The sequence below is a fragment of the Eimeria acervulina genome, genomic scaffold (genome assembly GCF_000499425.1).
Source record: "Eimeria acervulina Houghton genomic scaffold, Eah_scaff327, whole genome shotgun sequence".
NCBI classification, from domain to species: Eukaryota; Apicomplexa; class Conoidasida; order Eucoccidiorida; family Eimeriidae; genus Eimeria; species Eimeria acervulina.
The window spans coordinates 14327-32697 of record NW_013547536.1 but is presented as its reverse complement, the minus strand read 5'-3'; the positions used below and the strand labels follow the sequence as shown (position 1 = coordinate 32697).

The 18371-nt window shown below is 48.8% G+C and overlaps 3 protein-coding genes across 3 annotated transcripts; 1 reads left to right on the top strand and 2 right to left on the bottom strand.

Annotated features, from left to right (window-relative positions):
* Positions 1 to 395: 395 nt before the first annotated feature.
* Positions 396 to 10470, bottom strand: EAH_00033140 (calpain family cysteine protease domain-containing protein, putative; the record flags this gene model as incomplete). Its single annotated transcript, XM_013392270.1, has 10 exons — positions 396 to 599; positions 1076 to 1330; positions 2434 to 2558; positions 2955 to 3057; positions 3313 to 4153; positions 4588 to 4652; positions 5097 to 5275; positions 5879 to 5982; positions 7031 to 9420; positions 10288 to 10470. 10 exons carry the CDS (start codon positions 10468 to 10470, stop codon positions 396 to 398), a joined length of 4449 nt encoding a protein of 1482 aa, XP_013247724.1.
* Positions 10471 to 11098: 628 nt separating this feature from the next.
* On the top strand, positions 11099 to 15072 carry EAH_00033130 (Gpi16 subunit, GPI transamidase domain-containing protein, putative; the record flags this gene model as incomplete). The annotated part of the gene is made up of 9 exons (XM_013392269.1): positions 11099 to 11402; positions 11660 to 11960; positions 12173 to 12437; positions 12574 to 12745; positions 12869 to 13447; positions 13652 to 13821; positions 13971 to 14417; positions 14605 to 14807; positions 14931 to 15072. The coding sequence occupies 9 exons, from the start codon at positions 11099 to 11101 to the stop codon at positions 15070 to 15072; spliced, it is 2583 nt and encodes an 860-aa protein (XP_013247723.1).
* An 812-nt stretch (positions 15073 to 15884) lies between these two features.
* EAH_00033120 (hypothetical protein, conserved) lies at positions 15885 to 17495 on the bottom strand (the record flags this gene model as incomplete). The annotated part of the gene is made up of 1 exon (XM_013392268.1): positions 15885 to 17495. One exon carries the CDS (start codon positions 17493 to 17495, stop codon positions 15885 to 15887), a length of 1611 nt encoding a protein of 536 aa, XP_013247722.1.
* Positions 17496 to 18371: the final 876 nt, after the last annotated feature.

Below are 18371 nucleotides of genomic sequence, written 5' to 3'. Positions count from 1 at the left end.
AATTCCCTGTGGCTACACCTGACACCTGCGCCTGCAGATGCGTGAGTTGGGGGCTGTATTTGCATCGGAGACGAAAGAAAGAAAAAAGAATAAATAAACAAATGAAGAGATAAATAAATAAATAAATAAACGAGGTGAATGATAACAATGACCCTCTGTACACTTCAAGGAGGGGCATATAAAACAAAACCCTCAGCTATAACAAAGCCATAAGAACAACGCATAATATATATTATATATATAATATATATAATATATATATACATATATATATATATATACAAAACTACTTACTAACGGCCTCCAGATGCATATGCACGGAAACAATAAGCATACAAGAGAGGAGGTGTATATACACCTCAACACTCTCAGCTGTACGTACACCGCAGCAACAACTACAGCGCCGTGCACTGCACCTTCTGGTCAGATATTACATGCAACAACCAGGGAGTCGGTTCCCACTCAACACCTGCCTCCGCATTGCTGCTGCTGCTGCTGCTGCTGCCGCTGCTGCCGCTGTTCCTCGGAGGAGTTGAGATAAAGACGATATACGCGTGGCTTGTGTCACACAGCTCCACCAGCGTAATGTTTAAAATACCCTAAAAAAATAATCAGCAAATGCAAAAAAGAAGGAAAAACAGAAAAAAATAAATCTGTCGTCTTCTGTACATGCATGCTCCCGCTATAAATAAATAAATAAATATATATATATATACATTTATATATATATATTGATTTATATATTTATACACAGGAATGCATTCAAATAATATATGCTTAAAAGCGTATAGCTTGGGCAGCAGCAAATGCTGCAGCGCATTGATGCTGCTGCTGCTCCTTTAGTTGATTCCCTACGCATATTTATGTTCTCGATATTTGTATTTATATTTATTAAATATAAATATCAATATTTATATTTAAATTTAAAAGTATTGATTAATTAATTATAGTTAAAAATATATCGGCATCCCGCTGCATAACAAATTCACGACCCCTAATGCAAGCAGCTACTTGCTGCTGCTGCTGCTGCTGTTGCTGCTGCTGTTGCTGCTGCTGCTGCATTGTGGTTCATTACCTTTCGCTGCAGCAGATCCTGAGCAGCAGATGATTTCATTCTCCCGTCATCGCTGAGCCCTCCCTCGAGGTCGCTCTTCTTAACCAGCTGCAGCTGCTTGCCTCCCTTGTTGCTGCTGCCTCCGTTGTTGCTGCTGCTGCTGCTACTGTTGCTGTTGCTGTTGTTGTTGTCTGTCGGAGCAAAAAGATATAAAGACAAGACCGGCGTAGACTTGAGGGGAAGTTTCCGCGCAAGTATCTCTAGGCGCAGCGAGACCTGAAATACGCAGCACCGCAGCAGCAGCAAGAGTAGTATAGCACAGCAGCAGCAACAGCAGCAGTACAGTATCAGCAGCAACAGGAACAGTAGCTCTGTGCAGCAAAAGCCGCAGCAACACCGCAACAGCATCAGCAACAGCAGCAGCAGAGAAACGCGGATCCCTCGAAACAGCAGCAGCAACTCCCGTACATCACCAGCACCAGCAACAGCAGCAGCAGCAGCAGCAGCAGAAGCAAGTAGATGCATGCGTTTACTCGCGTAGGCGCAGATGCGATCTGAAGAGCAACCCTTCCCCAAACATGTTTTGCTGCTCTTGCTGCAGCAGAAGGCCCTCTGATAACTTCATGAAAAAGCCTAGGGTCTGGCGGCACCGCGTATGGGTAAGGCATAGGAAATAAGGAAACCCTCGCGCTGCTGCTGCTGCTGCTGCTGCTGCTGCTGCTGTTGCTGCTGCTGCTGCTGCTGCTTCTATGATGGAGGCCTATCTGGAAAGACCCTAGATTATCTGGTTTAAATGTACTGCAAACTAAAGTATATTCCCCGGGGGGTAAAGAAACAGACAAAATGCAGCAACCTGCTCTGTAGCTTCCGCTGCTCTTCGCTTTGCCTGTTCGAAGTAAACGCGGTGTCGCGAAGCGCCCCATGAACAAACGCAAATTCACTGAGTACTCCTAAATAATATCAAACAAACAAACAAACAAACAAATAAATAAATAGATAAATAGATAAATAAATAAATAAATAAATCATAATAATAAACAATGAATGTAGACGAATACTACATAATAGATATAAAATAGATAAACAAATATATACGTATATATATAATTAATTATTTAATTATACTAATTAATTATACTCTGCATATTTACTTATTGTTTATAAAGTGTTTATTCTTAATAATAACTCAATGAACAGATTAATATATATATATATATATGTTAATATTATTATTATTTGCATAAGTATTATTATGAATATTGTAATTGTTCTTGCTATTTAATAAATAAACAAACAAACAAACAAATAAACAAATAAATAAATAAATAAACTAATTAATTAATTAATTAATTAATTAATTAATTAATTAATTAATTTACATCTGGGCATTCAAGAAAGAAAACGGCATCAACAGCTTCGTTGACTAAAACTCTGAAGTGCGGATTTCTGAAGAAATTCCAGAGGTCGTTGCTGCACCCCCCTGCGTTCTCTCCTCTCCATTCGCCTGAACAATAATAATAATAATAATAATAATAAATAATAATAATAATAATAAATAATAATAATAATGTTTTTTTGTTTTATTCAGAGGTAGAGCAGTCATCATGCTCTCAAGCAGTAACAGCAATAATAGCTGCGACTCGTGCAACAACAGATGCTGATATTAAACGCTATAGCACATGCAACAACTGCTGTAGCAGCAGCAACAACAGATGCAACAGCAGCAGCAACAGATACAACAGCAACAGCTCCAGCAGCAGCAAAACCTCCAGCAACAGCTCCAGCAACAGCAGCAGCAACAGCAACAGCAACAGCAGCAGCAACAGCATCACCTCCAGCAACAGCAACAGCAGCAACAGCAGCAGGAACAGCAGCAGGAACAGCAGCAGCAATGTGTTACCTCTAAGGTAGACGGAAGTCCACTCCGGCCCAAAGAGAGGCGGCAGCGGCTTTAAAAGGGCGGGAATCTGCGCAAAGACCTTCATCGTGAAGTTAAACTCATCCTGCATTAACACAAACCCTAAACCCTAAACCCTAAACCCTAAACCCTAAACAGAAGTGGAGATAGAAGAAGGGCGGATTCCTTCAATTGCATTCACGAGGGTTTAGGGTTGTTCAGGGTTTGTTAATGTTTGTTTAGAGTTATTTATGTTTATTATTGACTAGCTAATGAGCATTATTAATGTTCGTTTATATTATTATTTTTAGTTTATATTATTAATGCTAGTTTATATTATTATCGTGTCATGAAGAAATACCTTTTGGGAATACTGACTGACGACTAAGACGTAGTCTAAGGCTGTCAGGAGGCTGCTGCTAACTGCTTTATCTGCTGTTTTACTCTTTACTCCATGCTGCTGCTGTTCTGCTGCAGCCACCGCGCTGCTGCTGCTGCTGTTGTTGCTGTTGCTGTTGTTATTGCTGCTGCTGCTGTTGTTGTTGCTGTTTGCACCAGCAGCTGCAGCAGCAGCACCACCACCACCAGCAGCAGCAGCGCCACCACCGGCAGCAGCAGCAGCAGCAGCAGCACCAGCAGCAGCAGCCTGAAGAGCCTTCGGGTCTAAGCGTACTTTCACCAATGTGCATTCACCATTGCTGTACACTCCTTGCTTAGTTGGCGGCTGAGGGCAGCAAACTCTGCTGCTTCCTTCAAAGACATGAACAGCTAAATATTTCCCGCTCAGATCTCTCTGTCTTTCTCTAACGTGTCTCGACAGCAGCACCCACAGCTCTACCGGAGCGCTGCTGCTGCTGCTGCTGCTGCAGTTGCAGCAGCAACTGCTGCTGCTGCTACCGTTGCAGTTGCAGTTGCACCCCTCGCAGCAGCGGCTGCTGCTGTCCAATCGTAAGTTGGGGCCGAGACCTGCTGCAGCAGCAGCAGCAAGAGCAGCAGCAGCAGCGCTGCTGCTGCTGCAGCTTCCATCCACAGTAAGCAGATCGCCGTTCGTAAGAGACGGAAACGAAACATACGGAGGCAGCTGCTGCTGCTGCTGCGCTGCTGCTGCTGCTGCTACAGACAAATGCAGCTGCGGGTTAAAAGCCACCATATGCGAATCGTCAGGCAAAAAGGACTCCTGCACGAAACGAGAACGCTCCCACCTGCAGCAGCAGCAGCAGCAGCAGCAGCAGCGGCAGCAGCATCAACAGCAGCAACAGCATTAACAGCAACAGTAACAGAAGCAACAGCAGCACCAGCAACAGCAGCAACAGTAACAGAAGCAGCAACAGCATCAACAGCATCAGCAGCAACAGCAACAGAAGCAACAGCAGCAACAGCAACAGCAGCAACAGAAGCATCAGAAACAGCATCAACAGCATCGACATCAACAGCAAAAGAAGTAGTAGCAAAAGCTACAGCATCAGAAGCAGCATCATGAGCATCATCAGCAACAGCACCAGCAGCAACATCATCATCATCATCATCATAATCATCATCATAATCAGCAGCAGCAGCAGCAACAGTCCGATAATAGACTAACTTTGAATGCACTTCTGAGATGAAGGGGAAGTAGCTCGCATTCCAGCAGACGTACAAATGTGAAAACCACCGCACGACGTCCCGCCACTCAATCCAGAAACAGCCGCAGTCTTCTTTGCCCTGTAACAAAACATTAAAATCTATTTATTTACTTGTTTATTTGCTTATTTGCTTATCTATCTATCTATCTATCTATTTGCTTGGCTATTTGTTTATGTGCAACCGCAGTCTTCTTTGCCCTGCAATAGAACGTAAAGAAACTATCATTTATTTATTTATTTATTTATTTATTTATTTATTTGTCTATTTACTTGTTTATTTGCTTGTTTACTCATTTACCCTAAACCCTAAACCCTAAACCCTAGCCAGTAGACCCTAAACCCTCTAAATAATAAATATATTATCCTAAATTACATATAAAATAATATATTTATAACAAATATATACACATATATTATACATATTATATATTATATATATCATATATATATACATATATATATATATATATACATACATATAAATATATATATATATATATATATATATATTTATATGTCTCACAGCAACAGCCGGGTCATAGTTGAGTGCGTCTTTGAGTTCGGAGTTCCACGTCTTTTTATCTCCAGGTGAAAATTTGCCTCTCCAGCGCATGCAGCCCCAAGGGTTTTTAACATATAATAAACGAAAGCCTAAGACTTCAGCGTGGCGAAGAACAGAGTAGGCGTGGCGAGCTACGATGCCTTCATAGAAAAACAAACAAATACAAATCAAACAATATTAACTACTTAATTACTTTAAAAAAAAACAAACACAAAGAAATAATAATACAATATCTTTTACTATAACAGATAATTAATGCGTTTTAAGAAAAACAAACACAAAGAAATAATCATGCCTTTAATTCAAACATATAAATAATGTTAGTTTAAATAAAAAACAAACAAAACAAAGATATTATAAAGACTATAATATCTTTAAATCAAACAAAAATAATTGCTTTGTATACAGAACAAACAAACAAAAGGAAACAACATAACACAAGAAATAACAAAAGAAATAATAAACGAAATAGAAGAAGAAGAGGACACAAAAGATAATAATAACAATAATAATATAATAAATAATAATAATAATAAAATACTAACGAAAAAAATAATAATACGATAATAATAAAATAACAATAATAAAATGATAATAATAGCAATAATAATAATACTAAATAATAAAACAATAATAAAATAATAAGATAAAATAATAATAAAAGAATAATAATAATAACAAAAGAATAATAAAAGAATAATAATAATAAAATAATAATAAAATAGAAATAATAAAGAAATAACCTGTGCTAACTGAGACGCCTTCAGGAAAGTCTAAGCCGCTGGGCGCCGCATCGAAGACTTCGCTTGTACCCAGACATGCAACGCAGCGGCCTTCACTTAAACCCCTGAACAAATAAAATAAAATAAAATAAAATAAAATAAAATAAATTAAATTAATATAATATAATATAATTGCAGCTACTGCAGCAGCAAAATAAGCGCAGCAGATAATATAACAGATGCTGCACCAGCAGCAGGATCTGCAACAGCAGCAACAGCAGCAGCACGTGCTGCTGCAGCAGATGAAGCAAGTGGTAGACAATACACAGGCAGCAGCAATAGCAGCAGATGAAACTGTAAAAGTAACACCAGCAGCAGCAGCAGCAGCAACAGCAACAGCAACAGCAGCAAAAGATAAAAAACAAAGTGGGAGAGAAGCAAGAAAGTTAAAAAAAGAAAATAAATAAACGAACGAAGATATCCAAAATATAACAAAAAAGAATAAACACAATTAAAGATAAAAATATTGATGTTAATAATATTAGCATTAATATATAATATAACACTAATATTAATATAAATATTAATACAAGAAACAACAATATATATAGATATGTTGTATATAGTTAAAAAATAATACTAAATAATTATAATAGAAATGATAATAACAATAACAATGACAAAAACAACAACAACAGCAATAATAATATAAAAAATAATAATAATGAGACAAAGTATAATGATGAGACCACAAAGAATAACAAGAGAAACGAGAAATAAACAAACAGCAAATAAAAAAGCAGAGTATAAACAAATAAAAGATAAACAAACAGAATATAAGCAAATAAAAGATAAACAAACAGAATATAAGCAAATAAAAGATAAACAAACAGAATATAAACAAATAAAAGATAAAGAAGTAAAAGACAAACGAGGAGAAGCAAAGCAATAAGAGTATAAGCAGTTAATAAAGCAGATAAAATAAAAGTAAGTAATAGAGCAGATAAAATAAAAGTAAGTAATAGAGTAGATAAAATAAAAGCAAGTAATAGAGTAGATAAAATAAAAGCATAAAGAAGATAAAGACTGAAAAGAAAAGACTAAAGGAGATAAAGAGTAAAAAGAAAAGAATAAAGAAGATAAAGAGTAAAAAGAAAAGAATAAAGAACAAACCTTTGAAGCTGAAACCAGACGAAGTCCCAAGTAGGATTTTGTCTTTGTTTAATTAGAGTTTCTTCTGTCTCTCCGCCTGTTATAATCGGTGTATGAGTAGAGGGTGTACCGCTATGAACATCACTTCTAAAAGGAACAGTCTCAGGCAACCAGCCTGTTAAATGATAAAGGTCCGCCCCTGGGTTCGAACCCTGCATATTATAGCTGCCTCCCATTAGCTTAACAAATGCTTTCTCTAGAAGTGACACCCATAGCTCTGCTGCTTGCTGAGAATGAGCACATAATAGCTTCCCGTCTACTTTTGTAGGTAAATAATCATCTACTAAAACCTTTCTCGCAACGCCGTTAAAGAATAGCTTCACACCATACATACCTCGAGGGTTATACACTGGACGGTAACGCATGCAGCTACTGTTGCTCCTGCTGCTCCTGCTGCTGCTGCTGCTGCTGCTGTTGCTGCTAGTGTTGGTGTTGTTGCTGCTGCCACGGCTGCTCACACTGCAACCACTACTACTACTACTACTGCTGCTGCTGTTGCTGCTGCTGTGCTGCTGTACACGCCGCTGGGGGTGGATAAGACTAGATATGACAGGAGAGTTATGTCTACGCTCGTAGTCTGCTAACACTGCAAGTGAAGCAAGAAAAGAGCAATCTCCTACAAACCCCTGACGAATGCTGCGGCTGCAAGGTAAATCAAACAGCACTTCAGGCTGTACAGGCTCCTGCTGCTGCTCCTGCTGCTGCTGCTGCTGCTGCTGCTGAAGGGCGTCGCTGATGCGCCGCCACGCGTAAAACTTCTGCTGCTGCTTCTCAGATAATGATAAAAAACCCTCAGGGTCAGACCACTTCCCTTCAACCCAACCTAACGGATGCGTTGCTGCTGCTGCTGCAGCAACTGCTGCTGCCCGCGAAGCGCTGCCACCTTGGGCTGCTGCTGCTGCTGCAGGATCCGTAGAAGAAGCGCTGCTGCCGCCACAGCAGCCCTCCGTTATGTACAGCCCAGCTGTCCCTGAATCCACTTGTAATTGCTTTTCTTTGAGCTTCATCATCTGCTGCTGCTGCTGTAGCTGCTGCAGCTGCTGCAAATACTGCAGCTGCTGCTGTTCAATGGGGCGGCCAGCAGCACCAGCAGCAGCACCTGCTGCTGTAGGGATTGAGGCGGCGCTGGGTGGCGGCACGCGACTGTGTATAGCGACTGGTTGTGTCTGTATAGCAGCAGCAGCAGCTGCTGCTGCTGCTGCTGCTGCAGGCCCGCAGCTTGTGCTGCTGCTGCTGTCTGGGGGGTCGCAGTCAAGATAGAAATTGTTTTTTATGTCTTTGTCTTCATCGCTCCAGGGCAGCATCAAAAAGGAACCAACTAATGAAGACTCCATAAGCAGCTGCTGCGCATACGCCTCGTAGCTGCTGCTGCTGCTGCTGCTGCTGCTGCTGCTGCTGCTGCTGGTGCGGCTGGCCTCACGTAGCAACTCCGCCCGCACGTTGCTACAGTTGCTGCAACCGCTGCAGCCCCGTGCAGCAGCAGTAGTGCCTGCTGCTGCTGAAGCAGCAGCGGCAGCAGCACCTTCTCCATCAGGAGCGGCAGCAGGCTTTCCTTGATTCCGATCAAATCCTGCTGCTGCTGCTGCTGCTGTTGCTGCTGTTGCTGCTGCTGCTCCGCTGGCGACGGCCTCAAAAGAAGCACCTCCTTTGTGAAGCCGAGCTCGGGTTTTCCCTCGTGGTGGAGGTGGTGGTGCTGCTGCTGCTGTTGCTGCAGCAGCTGCTCCTGCAGGAGCACTCGCTGCTGCTGCTGCTGCCGTCAGGTCATCACCCGGGCGGACCTGCAGCTGAGCTCGATGGCCCCTGCTGCTGCTGCTGCTGCTGCTGCGGCTGCCTCCTCGACGGGAAGCACCAGGCAAGTCATGCCAGCCTAGAGCAGCCCCAGGCCCTCCCTGCTGTCCAGCAGCAGCAGCAGCTGCTGCTGCTGCTGCTGTTGCTGCTGCTGTCTGCGCCGGAGCCCCTGCAGTTCCCGCTGCTCCAGCGCCGACTTCACTGAAGACACTTGCTCCTGACTGCAGCAGCAGCTGCTGCTGTCGTTCTGGTTGCATGCGCAGCCCCTCCTCTCGCAGAAGCTGCTGCTCTTGCTGCTGCTGCTGCTGCTGCTGCTGCTGCTGTCTTACGTTAGCAGTTTCACTCGTACACCCAGCTACGGCGGAGGGAGAAGCAGCACCAGAAGCAGCAGCAGCAATGTCTATACGAGGAGCAGCAGCAGCTGCTGCTGAGGTGGCGCGAACCGCTGCGTTTTTCGTGCACTGCGCTCCCATGATCTGCTGCTGCTGCTGCTCCTGCTGCTGCTGTTCCTGCTGCTGCTTCGTCGACTGCCGTTGCTGTTGCTGCTCCACCTGCTGCAGCCTCTGGAGTAAGTGAACACGGCTAACTACAGAAGACCTGCAGCAGCGCCGTGCATTGCTGTGAGAAGCCATACACTGCTGCTGCTGCTGCTGCCGCGATGCTGCCGCCACAGCTGCTAGTCCTGCTGCTGCTGCTGCTGCTGCTGCTGCTGCTGTCAATGTCGCTGCTTCTACTGCTGCCGCTGCTGCTGTTGTTGTTGTTGTTGCTTCTGCCAACACTATTGCTTAGAGGATTCAGTGGTAACGCCCGCACTGCTACTAAAGCTGCTGTTGCTGCTGCTGCTGCTGCTGCTGCTGCAATTGCTGCTGCTACTGCTGCTGCGGCTGCTGCTGCCACTCAGTAATTTCTACCAGAAGATTATTGAAGGCCGGCTGCCGTTGCTCTTCTTCTGCTCAACGAAGAGAACAACTGCAGCAGCAGTCTGCTGTTGTTGCTGCTGCTGCTGAGGATGCTTGTGAGCCGGCGTCTGCGGCTGTAGTCGGCACTGTCTATGGCTTTGCTGCTGCTGCTGCTGGATCTTGCTGCTGCTCCGTGTTGCAGCTGGACAAGCTGAATGCATTCCCTTCAGAGAGCAGCAACAGCAGCAGCTGCTGCTGCAGCAGCAGCAAGGGACCCGCAGCAGCAGCAGCCGGCGCAGCCTTTCGCACAATAGAAGCCTCGTAGAAGAAATCTGACTGTAAGGGATTTCTTAAGGCTGCTTCTGTTGCTGCTGCTGCAGCAGCACTGCAGCAGCAGCACCTGCTCCTGCTCCGTTCACTGCCTTTGGGCTGCGCTGCAGCAGCAGCAGTAGCAGCAGCAGCCAGCGATCTTCTGCTGCTTATCTGCAGCAAGTGCTGCAGCAAATGATGCCTAGAGACAAAGAAACGAACCCAAAGATTCGTGGCAGTTCCCGCTGCTGCTATTGTTGCTGCCGAGGCAGCATCAGCTGCGCGAGCAGCAGTAGCTGCAGCAGCAGCAGCAGCAGCAGCAGCAGCTCCTGCTGCTGCTGCTGCATCGGCAGCGCGCACTGACGGCTGCTGCTGCTGCTGCGGCAGGTCTAACCTAAGTAGCATGTCTTTGTTTCATAAAACAAATCAAATACATCTACGCGTTATAATCATTGTAGGTGGGTGCAGCAGTAGCAGCAGCAGCAGCAACAACAACAACAACAACCGCTGCAGCACGCTGCTGCTGCTCCAGTCGGCGGAGACCCTGGAGGCCCCCGTCTGGGCCTCATTACTATTGGGCGTGTCTACTTCATGAGTCATTCATTTCTTAGCAGTTCTGCTGCTGCTGCTGCTGCTCTTATTCGTCCTGCTGCAGTTGTAGCTGCTGCTGCTGCTGCACTGCAGCAAGACAGCATCCCCCCCTTATGCTGCTTCGTGTGGGGCCGCAGCCGACCCCAACAACGAATTCCCTCCCCCCTAAGGGCAGATAAGGCGACAAACGCCTCAGCAGCAGTAGCAGCAGCCTCAGCAGCAGCAGCAGCAGCAGCAACAGCACATAAAGAGACAGCAGCAGCAGCAGCAGCAGAGGCGGGAGAAGGATGTTCATCCCGCTGTGACCATAGTTGGCTCAGCTGATCCACACAAAAAGAAAAGCAGCAGTTGCAGCAGCAACAACAGAAGCAGCAGCAGCAGCAGAAGCAGCAGCGAAGCAGCAGCACAACAAAGGCATCACAGCAGCAGCCACCAGCTGCCTATGAACCGAGGAGCAGCAGCAGCTGCCGCAGCAGCTGCTGCTGCAGCAGCTCGACAGCAGCTGCATGAACAGCGTCGGGCTGCTGCAGCGGCGTGGGGTGTTTACTTTGTGGTGCTTTGCTGCTTCTGCTTGGCATGGCTGCAGCCCCTGAGCGCAGCAGCAGTTGCTGCAGCAGATGCTGCTGCTGCTGCTGCTGCTGCACCTGAAGCTGATGTGTACAGCGAGACTGTCTTTACAGAGCCGCTGCGCTCTCGGGGTCTCTTCTTTGCACATTTTGATTTGCGGCTGAGGACAACAGCCCTAGGTGAGGCAGCACGTGTCTTGCTGCTGCTGCTGAGTCTGCTGCTGCTGCTGAGTCTGCTGCTGCTGCTTTTGGTGCTGCAGCGCTTGCTGCTCCTCTCGGTGTTGCTGCTGTTGCTGTCACTCCTGTTTTTTGCTGCCTCTGCTACAGGAGGGAGTTGAGCGGCAGCACGCTTTCATCTATTTGCCTGTCTATCTGCTGCTGCTTCTGCTGCTGCTGCTGCTGCTGCTGCTGCTGCTGCTGTTGTTGTTGTTGTTTAGGGTATTCGTTTACCGGTCTGGAGACCCATTTAAATTCTTTTCCTCTGGGGATCGCCCGGCTGCTGAATCTGCATTTGCTGCAGCAGCACCGCAGCAGCCTGCTGCAGCCATCGCAGCAGCTTCAGCCCCAGCAGCAGCAGCAGCAGCAGCAATTGCTGCCTCACGCTTTTTCTTTTATTGATTTATCTCTAACTCAGGGCAGATGGAACTCTTCTTGGGGGCATCCTGCTGCTCCTCCCAGACCCCCTGGAGCGCTGCTGCGAGCCGGGCTGTCTCAGCATCCTGCATACAATCACCAAAGGTGCTGCTGCTGCTGCTGCTGCTGTTGCTGCTGCTGCTGCTGCTGCTGCTGTTGCTGCTAGTGATGCTGCTGCTGTTGTTAAGGCATCTGCTGCTGATTATTGGACTGTTGCTGCCGCCTTTTGCTTCGGTACTGTTTAGGGGGGTCTTTCTTTTTTCAGCCAAATGTTGCTGCTGTTGCTACTGCTGCTGTTGATGCTGCTGTTGCTGCAGGCTGTGGGATTACTTGGCCCATACACTTTCGGCTTTGACCTGCAGCGGCTTGTCGCGTCTTGCTGCTGCAACAGATGGTGTCCTCACGCAGCCTAATGCAGCAGCAGCAGCAGCAACAGCAGCAGCAACCCCAGACGAGCAGCAACAGCAACAGCAGCAGCACCAGCAGCAAGCGTATATACAGCGGATGGCTACACTGCCGGATGCAGCAGTTTGTTCAGACACCCACAACAACATCATGCGGCTGCTGCCTTGCAAGCAGCAGGTGAGGCCCTCACCTGCTGCTGCTGCTGCTGCAGCCGCTGCTGCTGCTGCCGCTGCTGCTGTAGCTGCTACGACGAGTATCCTGTCAGACGTATGTGCTGCCGTTCCTCTCGCTGCTGCTGCTGCTGCTGCTGCAGGCTGGGTTGCTGACTGTTGTGCATCCATACTCACTTGCAGCCTCTCCCTACAAATCCTATCGACTACGCGTCAGCCCCTTTGCGCTTCAGCAGCAGCAGCAGCAGCAGCAGCTAGTTGCTGAACTGCGGCTTGAGCTCTCCGTCGTGCTTCGATTCCCTGACGAACCAAACCGTAGGCAGTTGCTGTTGTGCTGGTGCTGCTGTTGCTGGTGCTGCTGTTGCTGTGTGGCTATAAGTTTGCTGCTGCATGCGTTTTTTTGCTGCTTCTGCTGCTGCATGGGGCTTTTACTTGCAGTTAGTTTGTCTCTAACAAACCTCTTCAGCAACGTCTACCTGCACGTACACCCCAAAGCCTTGGAGTCAACGGCAGACGGGAAGCAGCAGCAGCAGCAGCAGCAGGACGAGAGGCAGCGGGAGCTGCTGCTGCTGCAGAATCCTCCCTCGTTCGGCCGTTGGCATTGCGTTGCAGCCAATAGCAGCAAATGGCTTCTGCGTGTCTTCCACGAAACGGAGAGCAGCAGCAGCAGCAGCAGCAACAGCAGCAGCAGCAACAGCAACAGCAGCAGCAGCAGCAGCAGCAAGAGCAGCAGGGCAGCTGAGAGAGTCCAGCAGCTCGTTTCAGCTGCTGGGTTTTCTACTTATGATGTTTATACGGCAGACAGTTCTTCCTCCCTTATAGTTCTAGACCTGCAGCAGCAGCAGCAGCAGCAGCAGCAGCAGCAGAAACAGCAGCAGCAGCAGCAGCAGCAGCAGCAGCAGCAACTGGAAGAATGGCTGGGGTACAGGTGGCGCCTCCCAGCAGAGTCAAAAGGCTTCTCCTTCTCCCGCGGGTTTGGGGCAAACCCTGCTAAACCCTACAACGACAAGCTCCATGGTAACACGAGGGTTTAGGGTTTAGGGTCTAGGGTTTAGGGTTTAGGGTTTAGGGTTTAGGGTTTAGGGTTTGAGGCGGTATATCTGTTGAGTCTCGTCGGCTCATAAAAGCGGAATTTCTGCTGCAGATGTCTGCGGGTAGCAGCAGCGTTAAGCTTTGCTGCTTCCACAGCTGCTGCTGCTGCTGCTGCTGCTGCTGCTGCAGGGACATATTGGGTATCATTTGAGAACGACAGCGACGCCGCGACTTCAGCGGCTTTCGTTGATTTGCTGCCTCCAAGCGCTCTGCCTCTCGTTGCTGCAGCGCAGCTCGTAGCATACCCGCTGCTTAGTGACCCGCAGCAGCAGCAGCAGCAGCAGCAGGAGTGTGCCCTGGTGAGCTGATGCCTGCACACATGCTGCGCTGCTGCTGCTCTGGCTTGCTGCTCCTGTACCAGCTCTTCTGGGGTGTAGCTGCGCAAACGGTTGCTGCTGCTGCTGATCTTGTTGTTTTTGCTGCTGCTGCTGCTGCTGCTGCCACGCAGAACTTGGAGGGGGCCGAAGCTCTCCGTGCGTCCGGCCTGGTGCTGCAGTCGCCTGTGACTAGCGAGATATCTGCTGCTGCAGCAGCAGCAGCAGCAGGAGCAGCAGGGGGTGTGGGGGCCTCAGCTTTAGCTGCTGATGTTGCTGCTGCTACTGCTGCTGCTGCTACGGCAGACGGGATGCAGGCGGCCCCCTACGACTCCTGGCTGCCGCATTGGCTGAGGGTGCGCTCCAGCTTGCTGCCGGATGCAGCAGCAGCAGCAGCAAAGCAGCAAGAGGGGGCCCAGCTGCTGCTTCCTTCAGCTTTGCTGCAGGGCTCGGTGCGTCTGCCAGCCCGCTGTCGGCTAATGCTGTCGCTGGGGCTGCGGCTGCTGCTGCAGCAGCCGCAGCTGCTGCACTCTAACCCTCAGAACGGCATCTCTCTTGGAGGGGCCTTTGCTGCAATTCGGGTAGGCAGCAGCAGCAGCAGCAGGATAATGAAATGGTGCAGCAGCCACAAATGCAGTTCTCGCAGCAGCTTCGAGTGCAGTAGCAGCAATAGCATTAAGTGCAGCAGCAGCAGCAGCAGCAGTAGAACCACGTGCAGCAGAAGCATAAGATGTTGTTGCTGATGCTTATTTTGTTGGTTTGCTGCAGAGGGAAGAGGGCTTCTCCTGGCCTCCTGCTGCTGCTGTTCTAAACAGCGCAGCAAACGCATGCAGAGTCAATCAGACTCCTCCTTGCAGCATTCAACCCCTTCCCAGCGCAGCAGCAGCAGCAACAGCTGCTGCTACAACAGCAGCAGCATCACCGGTGCAGCAGCTGCAGTCCCTAGCCGATGGCTTCTCGGGGTTTGATGAGTGAGTCGATGGGATGCGTGTGCTGCTGCTGCTGCTGCTGCTTGCTGCTGCTGCTGCTAATTCTTGGTGCTGCTGCTGCTAAGCTCTGCTGCTGCTGTTAATTGCTGCTGTTTGCATGCACAGGGACCTTGAAGAGAGAGAATGGCAGTGGGCAGCAACCGCCGGCGCCCGACTGAAAATACCGCTGCCAGACTTCGGTAAGCAGCAGCAGCAGCAGCAGCAGCAGCAGCAGCAGCAGCACATAGAACAGCAGCAGCAGCACTAATGCTAGCGTCTGCAGAAGCCCAAATACAACTAGCAGCAGCAGCAGCACTAGCAACAGCCTCATCACCAGCAGCAGCAGCAGCAGCAGTAGGATGTGCTGGTTTGTTGTTTTTTATTTTGTGCAGATATGCCCTTCAACGTAATTGCAGCATCAAGCACTTGTCTGATGCTTCTTTTCGGGGTAATCTTCAGGCTGGCTGTACTCAGGAGCTAAATAAAATATATATAAATACACTTCCCTGCTGCTGCTGCTGCAGCCACCGTAACAGCAGCGGCTGCTGCTGCTGCTTCTGCAGAAACGAGTAATGTTTGTTTTGTAATTCGATTTAAAGTAGCTGCAAAACTGGCAGCAGCAGCAGCAGCAGCAGCTGTGGCTGTTCCCCACTGCGGCAAGTGCTGCAGCACAACCTGTTGTTGCTGCTTCCGCAGCACCTGCTGCCGCAGCAGTTCCTGCAGCAGCGGGTGCTGCAGCAGCAACAGCAAAAACGATGCCTTCGCATGCACGAGAGGGAGGATTATTGTGGAGTGGGGCTGCACTGGCTGCCTTGCTGCAGCTCTTGCAGCAGCTACACAGCAGCAGCTGCTGCTGCTGCAGCTGCAGCAGCAGCTACACTGCAGTAACAGCTGCAGCAGCTAAGCTGCATCAGCTGCACCAACTATACTGCAGCAGCTGTAAGAGCAGCAGCATTACTGCAGCAAAGGCTGCACGACAGCAACTGCAGCAACAGCTACATTGCAGAAGCTGCAGCGGCAGTTATATACTGCAGCAGGTGCAGCAACAGCAGCAGCAGCTCTCGCAAAGCTGCTGCTGAATTATAATGAGTCTCTTCTGGCTCTGTTTCTCTTGGGGCACTCCATAACAGGGCTGCAAAGAAAGAAGAGCAGCCGCGTAAATGCTGATAGCTGCTTGGTGCAGCAGTGGTCTGCTGCTGCTGCTGTTGCTGCTGCTGCTGCTGCTGCTGCTGCTTCTGCTGCTGCTGTGCTGCTGCTGCCGTTGAGGCCCGCCTCTAAGTCAACCAAATCCCCTGTAGCCTGTTCTGGTTGTTGCTGTTGTTGCTGGTGCTGCTTCTGTTGCTGCGGCTGGCTTGGGAGGTAGCTGCTGCTGCTGCTGCAGAGAGCAGCAGGGGCCTGCAGCTCGTCAGCAAGTGAAGGAAGAGGCGCCGCCTCAGCTAGTTGGCGCTGCTGCTGCTGCTGCTGCGACAAATGCATGCGCAGCAGGCGTGGGGATGTCAGAGGTAGCAGCGGGAGGCTGCTGCTGCTGCTGCTGCTGCTACAGGTGGTGCTGCTAGTAGTATGGGTTTGCAGCAGCGAATCTTCACTTGTCACCGACTGAGGCGAGAGGCATCTTTCCGTTTGATTTTGCTGCTGCTGTTGCTGCTGCAGCTGCTGCAGCACCAGTGTTTGTTTGACTGCAGCTTGCGGAGCAGCAGTATGCGGTGTTGCTGTTGCTGCTTGAGCTGCTGCTGATGCTGCTCGGAGCTGCTGTCTGAGCAGCAGCAGTTCTTCTTGTAGCTTCTTTGCTGAGGAAGCAGAGACTTCTTTGTCTTTCTGCAGCTTGCTGAGTTTAGCAGCAAATGCTTCTCGTTCTTTGTGAAGCCGCTTGCTCCACTCTAAGGCAGCACTTGCACGTTGAGACCGTGCAGAAAGCTGCTGCTGCTGCACCTCTGTCTGCAGGTCAGCATGAGCCCTGCGTAGGGCTTCTCTCTCCTGCCGCAGCTGCTGCTCCCGTGTTCTCAGTTTTGCTGCTTCTGATGCTGCTTCTTGCAAGGCCGCTTCACGCTGCTGCAGCAGCTCCTGCTGCAGCTGAGACTCCTCTTGCTGCGCCTTCAGCTGCCGACGGAGACACAGCAGCTGCTGCCTCAAACTTGCAGCTTGCTGCTCCAGAGCCAGCTCTGCTTCCCTATCCTGCTGCTCTCGCTGCTGCTGCAGCTTCTCAAATACCTGCAAGCGAATGCTGTCTCGGCCTGCTGCTGCTGCTGCCCCCGCCGACGCTGCTTGCTGCGCTGCAGCAACAGAGCTCGCAACAGCAGCATCTGCTGCTGCTGCTGCTGCAAACGATCCGCTGCAGCAGCTGACCCCACAACGCCGAGACGAATGCAGCAAACGGCAGCCCCGAGGTGTATGTACAGTTCGTGCAGTCTCTTCTTCAAGGCCCTCCTCTACATGCACAAACTCTTCTGCTGCTGATGATAAGAAATCCTTTAAAGGCTCTCCTCCGCCTCTTTTAGTATATACATAATCAAAGATTTCTCCCGATGACTCTCTTGTTGAGGTTGAAGATAGGAGTCGTGTGTTGCAATAACCAACGGGAGTGGAACCAGCAGCTGCTGTTCCTGCTGCTGCAGTTGCTGCTGCAGTTGATGCGTCTCCTTTAGCTGCTGCATCCAACTCTGATGAAATACAAGGATCTTCAAACCCCGGCATTTTGCTGCGCCTGAGGGTACGGGGGGCCCCAACAGGGCAGCTCAGCAGCGACGGTGCGGGGAAGGGGGTCTTGTCTAAGCGCCTCTCTAGCTGAAAGGAAGCCCTTTAAGCCGCCTGCTTTTAGATACAGCAGCAGCAGCAAATAGTCTGCTTCTGCAGCAGCAGAGCAGCAGCGCCGATGGGGCCCAGCTTGCTGGGGAGAAGAAGCCGCTGGAGTGGAGCTGCCGGTGTCGTGAGGGAAGGCTTCTCTATTGCTGTCTGTACGTTTTTAACAGCACTGTACAAAGAAGAAAGAGAAAAAAGAAGCAAAATGCCTGTCAGAAAAAGCCTAAGAGAAATCCATAAGGAAGGAGGGCGGCGGGCGCCGGCTGCACTTACAGTGGCGTGTGCAGCAGAAAGACGATCATTATGTTCAAATAAACGGATATATAAACAAATAAACTTTGATTTATTCGATTTAAACAATACTTAACTAATAATTAAGAGAGATCACTCAAGAACGAGGGGCTGCAACTCGAAGGCTGCAGGCCCCAGGGCCGCCGCCGACGGCAACAAGGCCACAGAGGCAGTGAGGGCCATTGGCTGACTAAGGGGCTTCAAATAGCTGCTCTTTTGCAAATTTTTTTCGTTTTTATTTATTTATTATCCAGTATTTCCTCGGAATTACCTTTATTCTTCTCAGTTTCCCGCTGAATTCTGCTCCCTCCACCGTCATCGGCACCGAACAGGCCACTTGAATTGAATGAACGACTGCCACGCACGATGGCCCACTGCACCCAAAACTCCGTCACAGCAACCCGGAAAAAGCGTAAAAATAATCAAATATCAAAACAAATTCAAAGAAAAAACAAATCCTCTTTGTGTGTTCTTTGAATA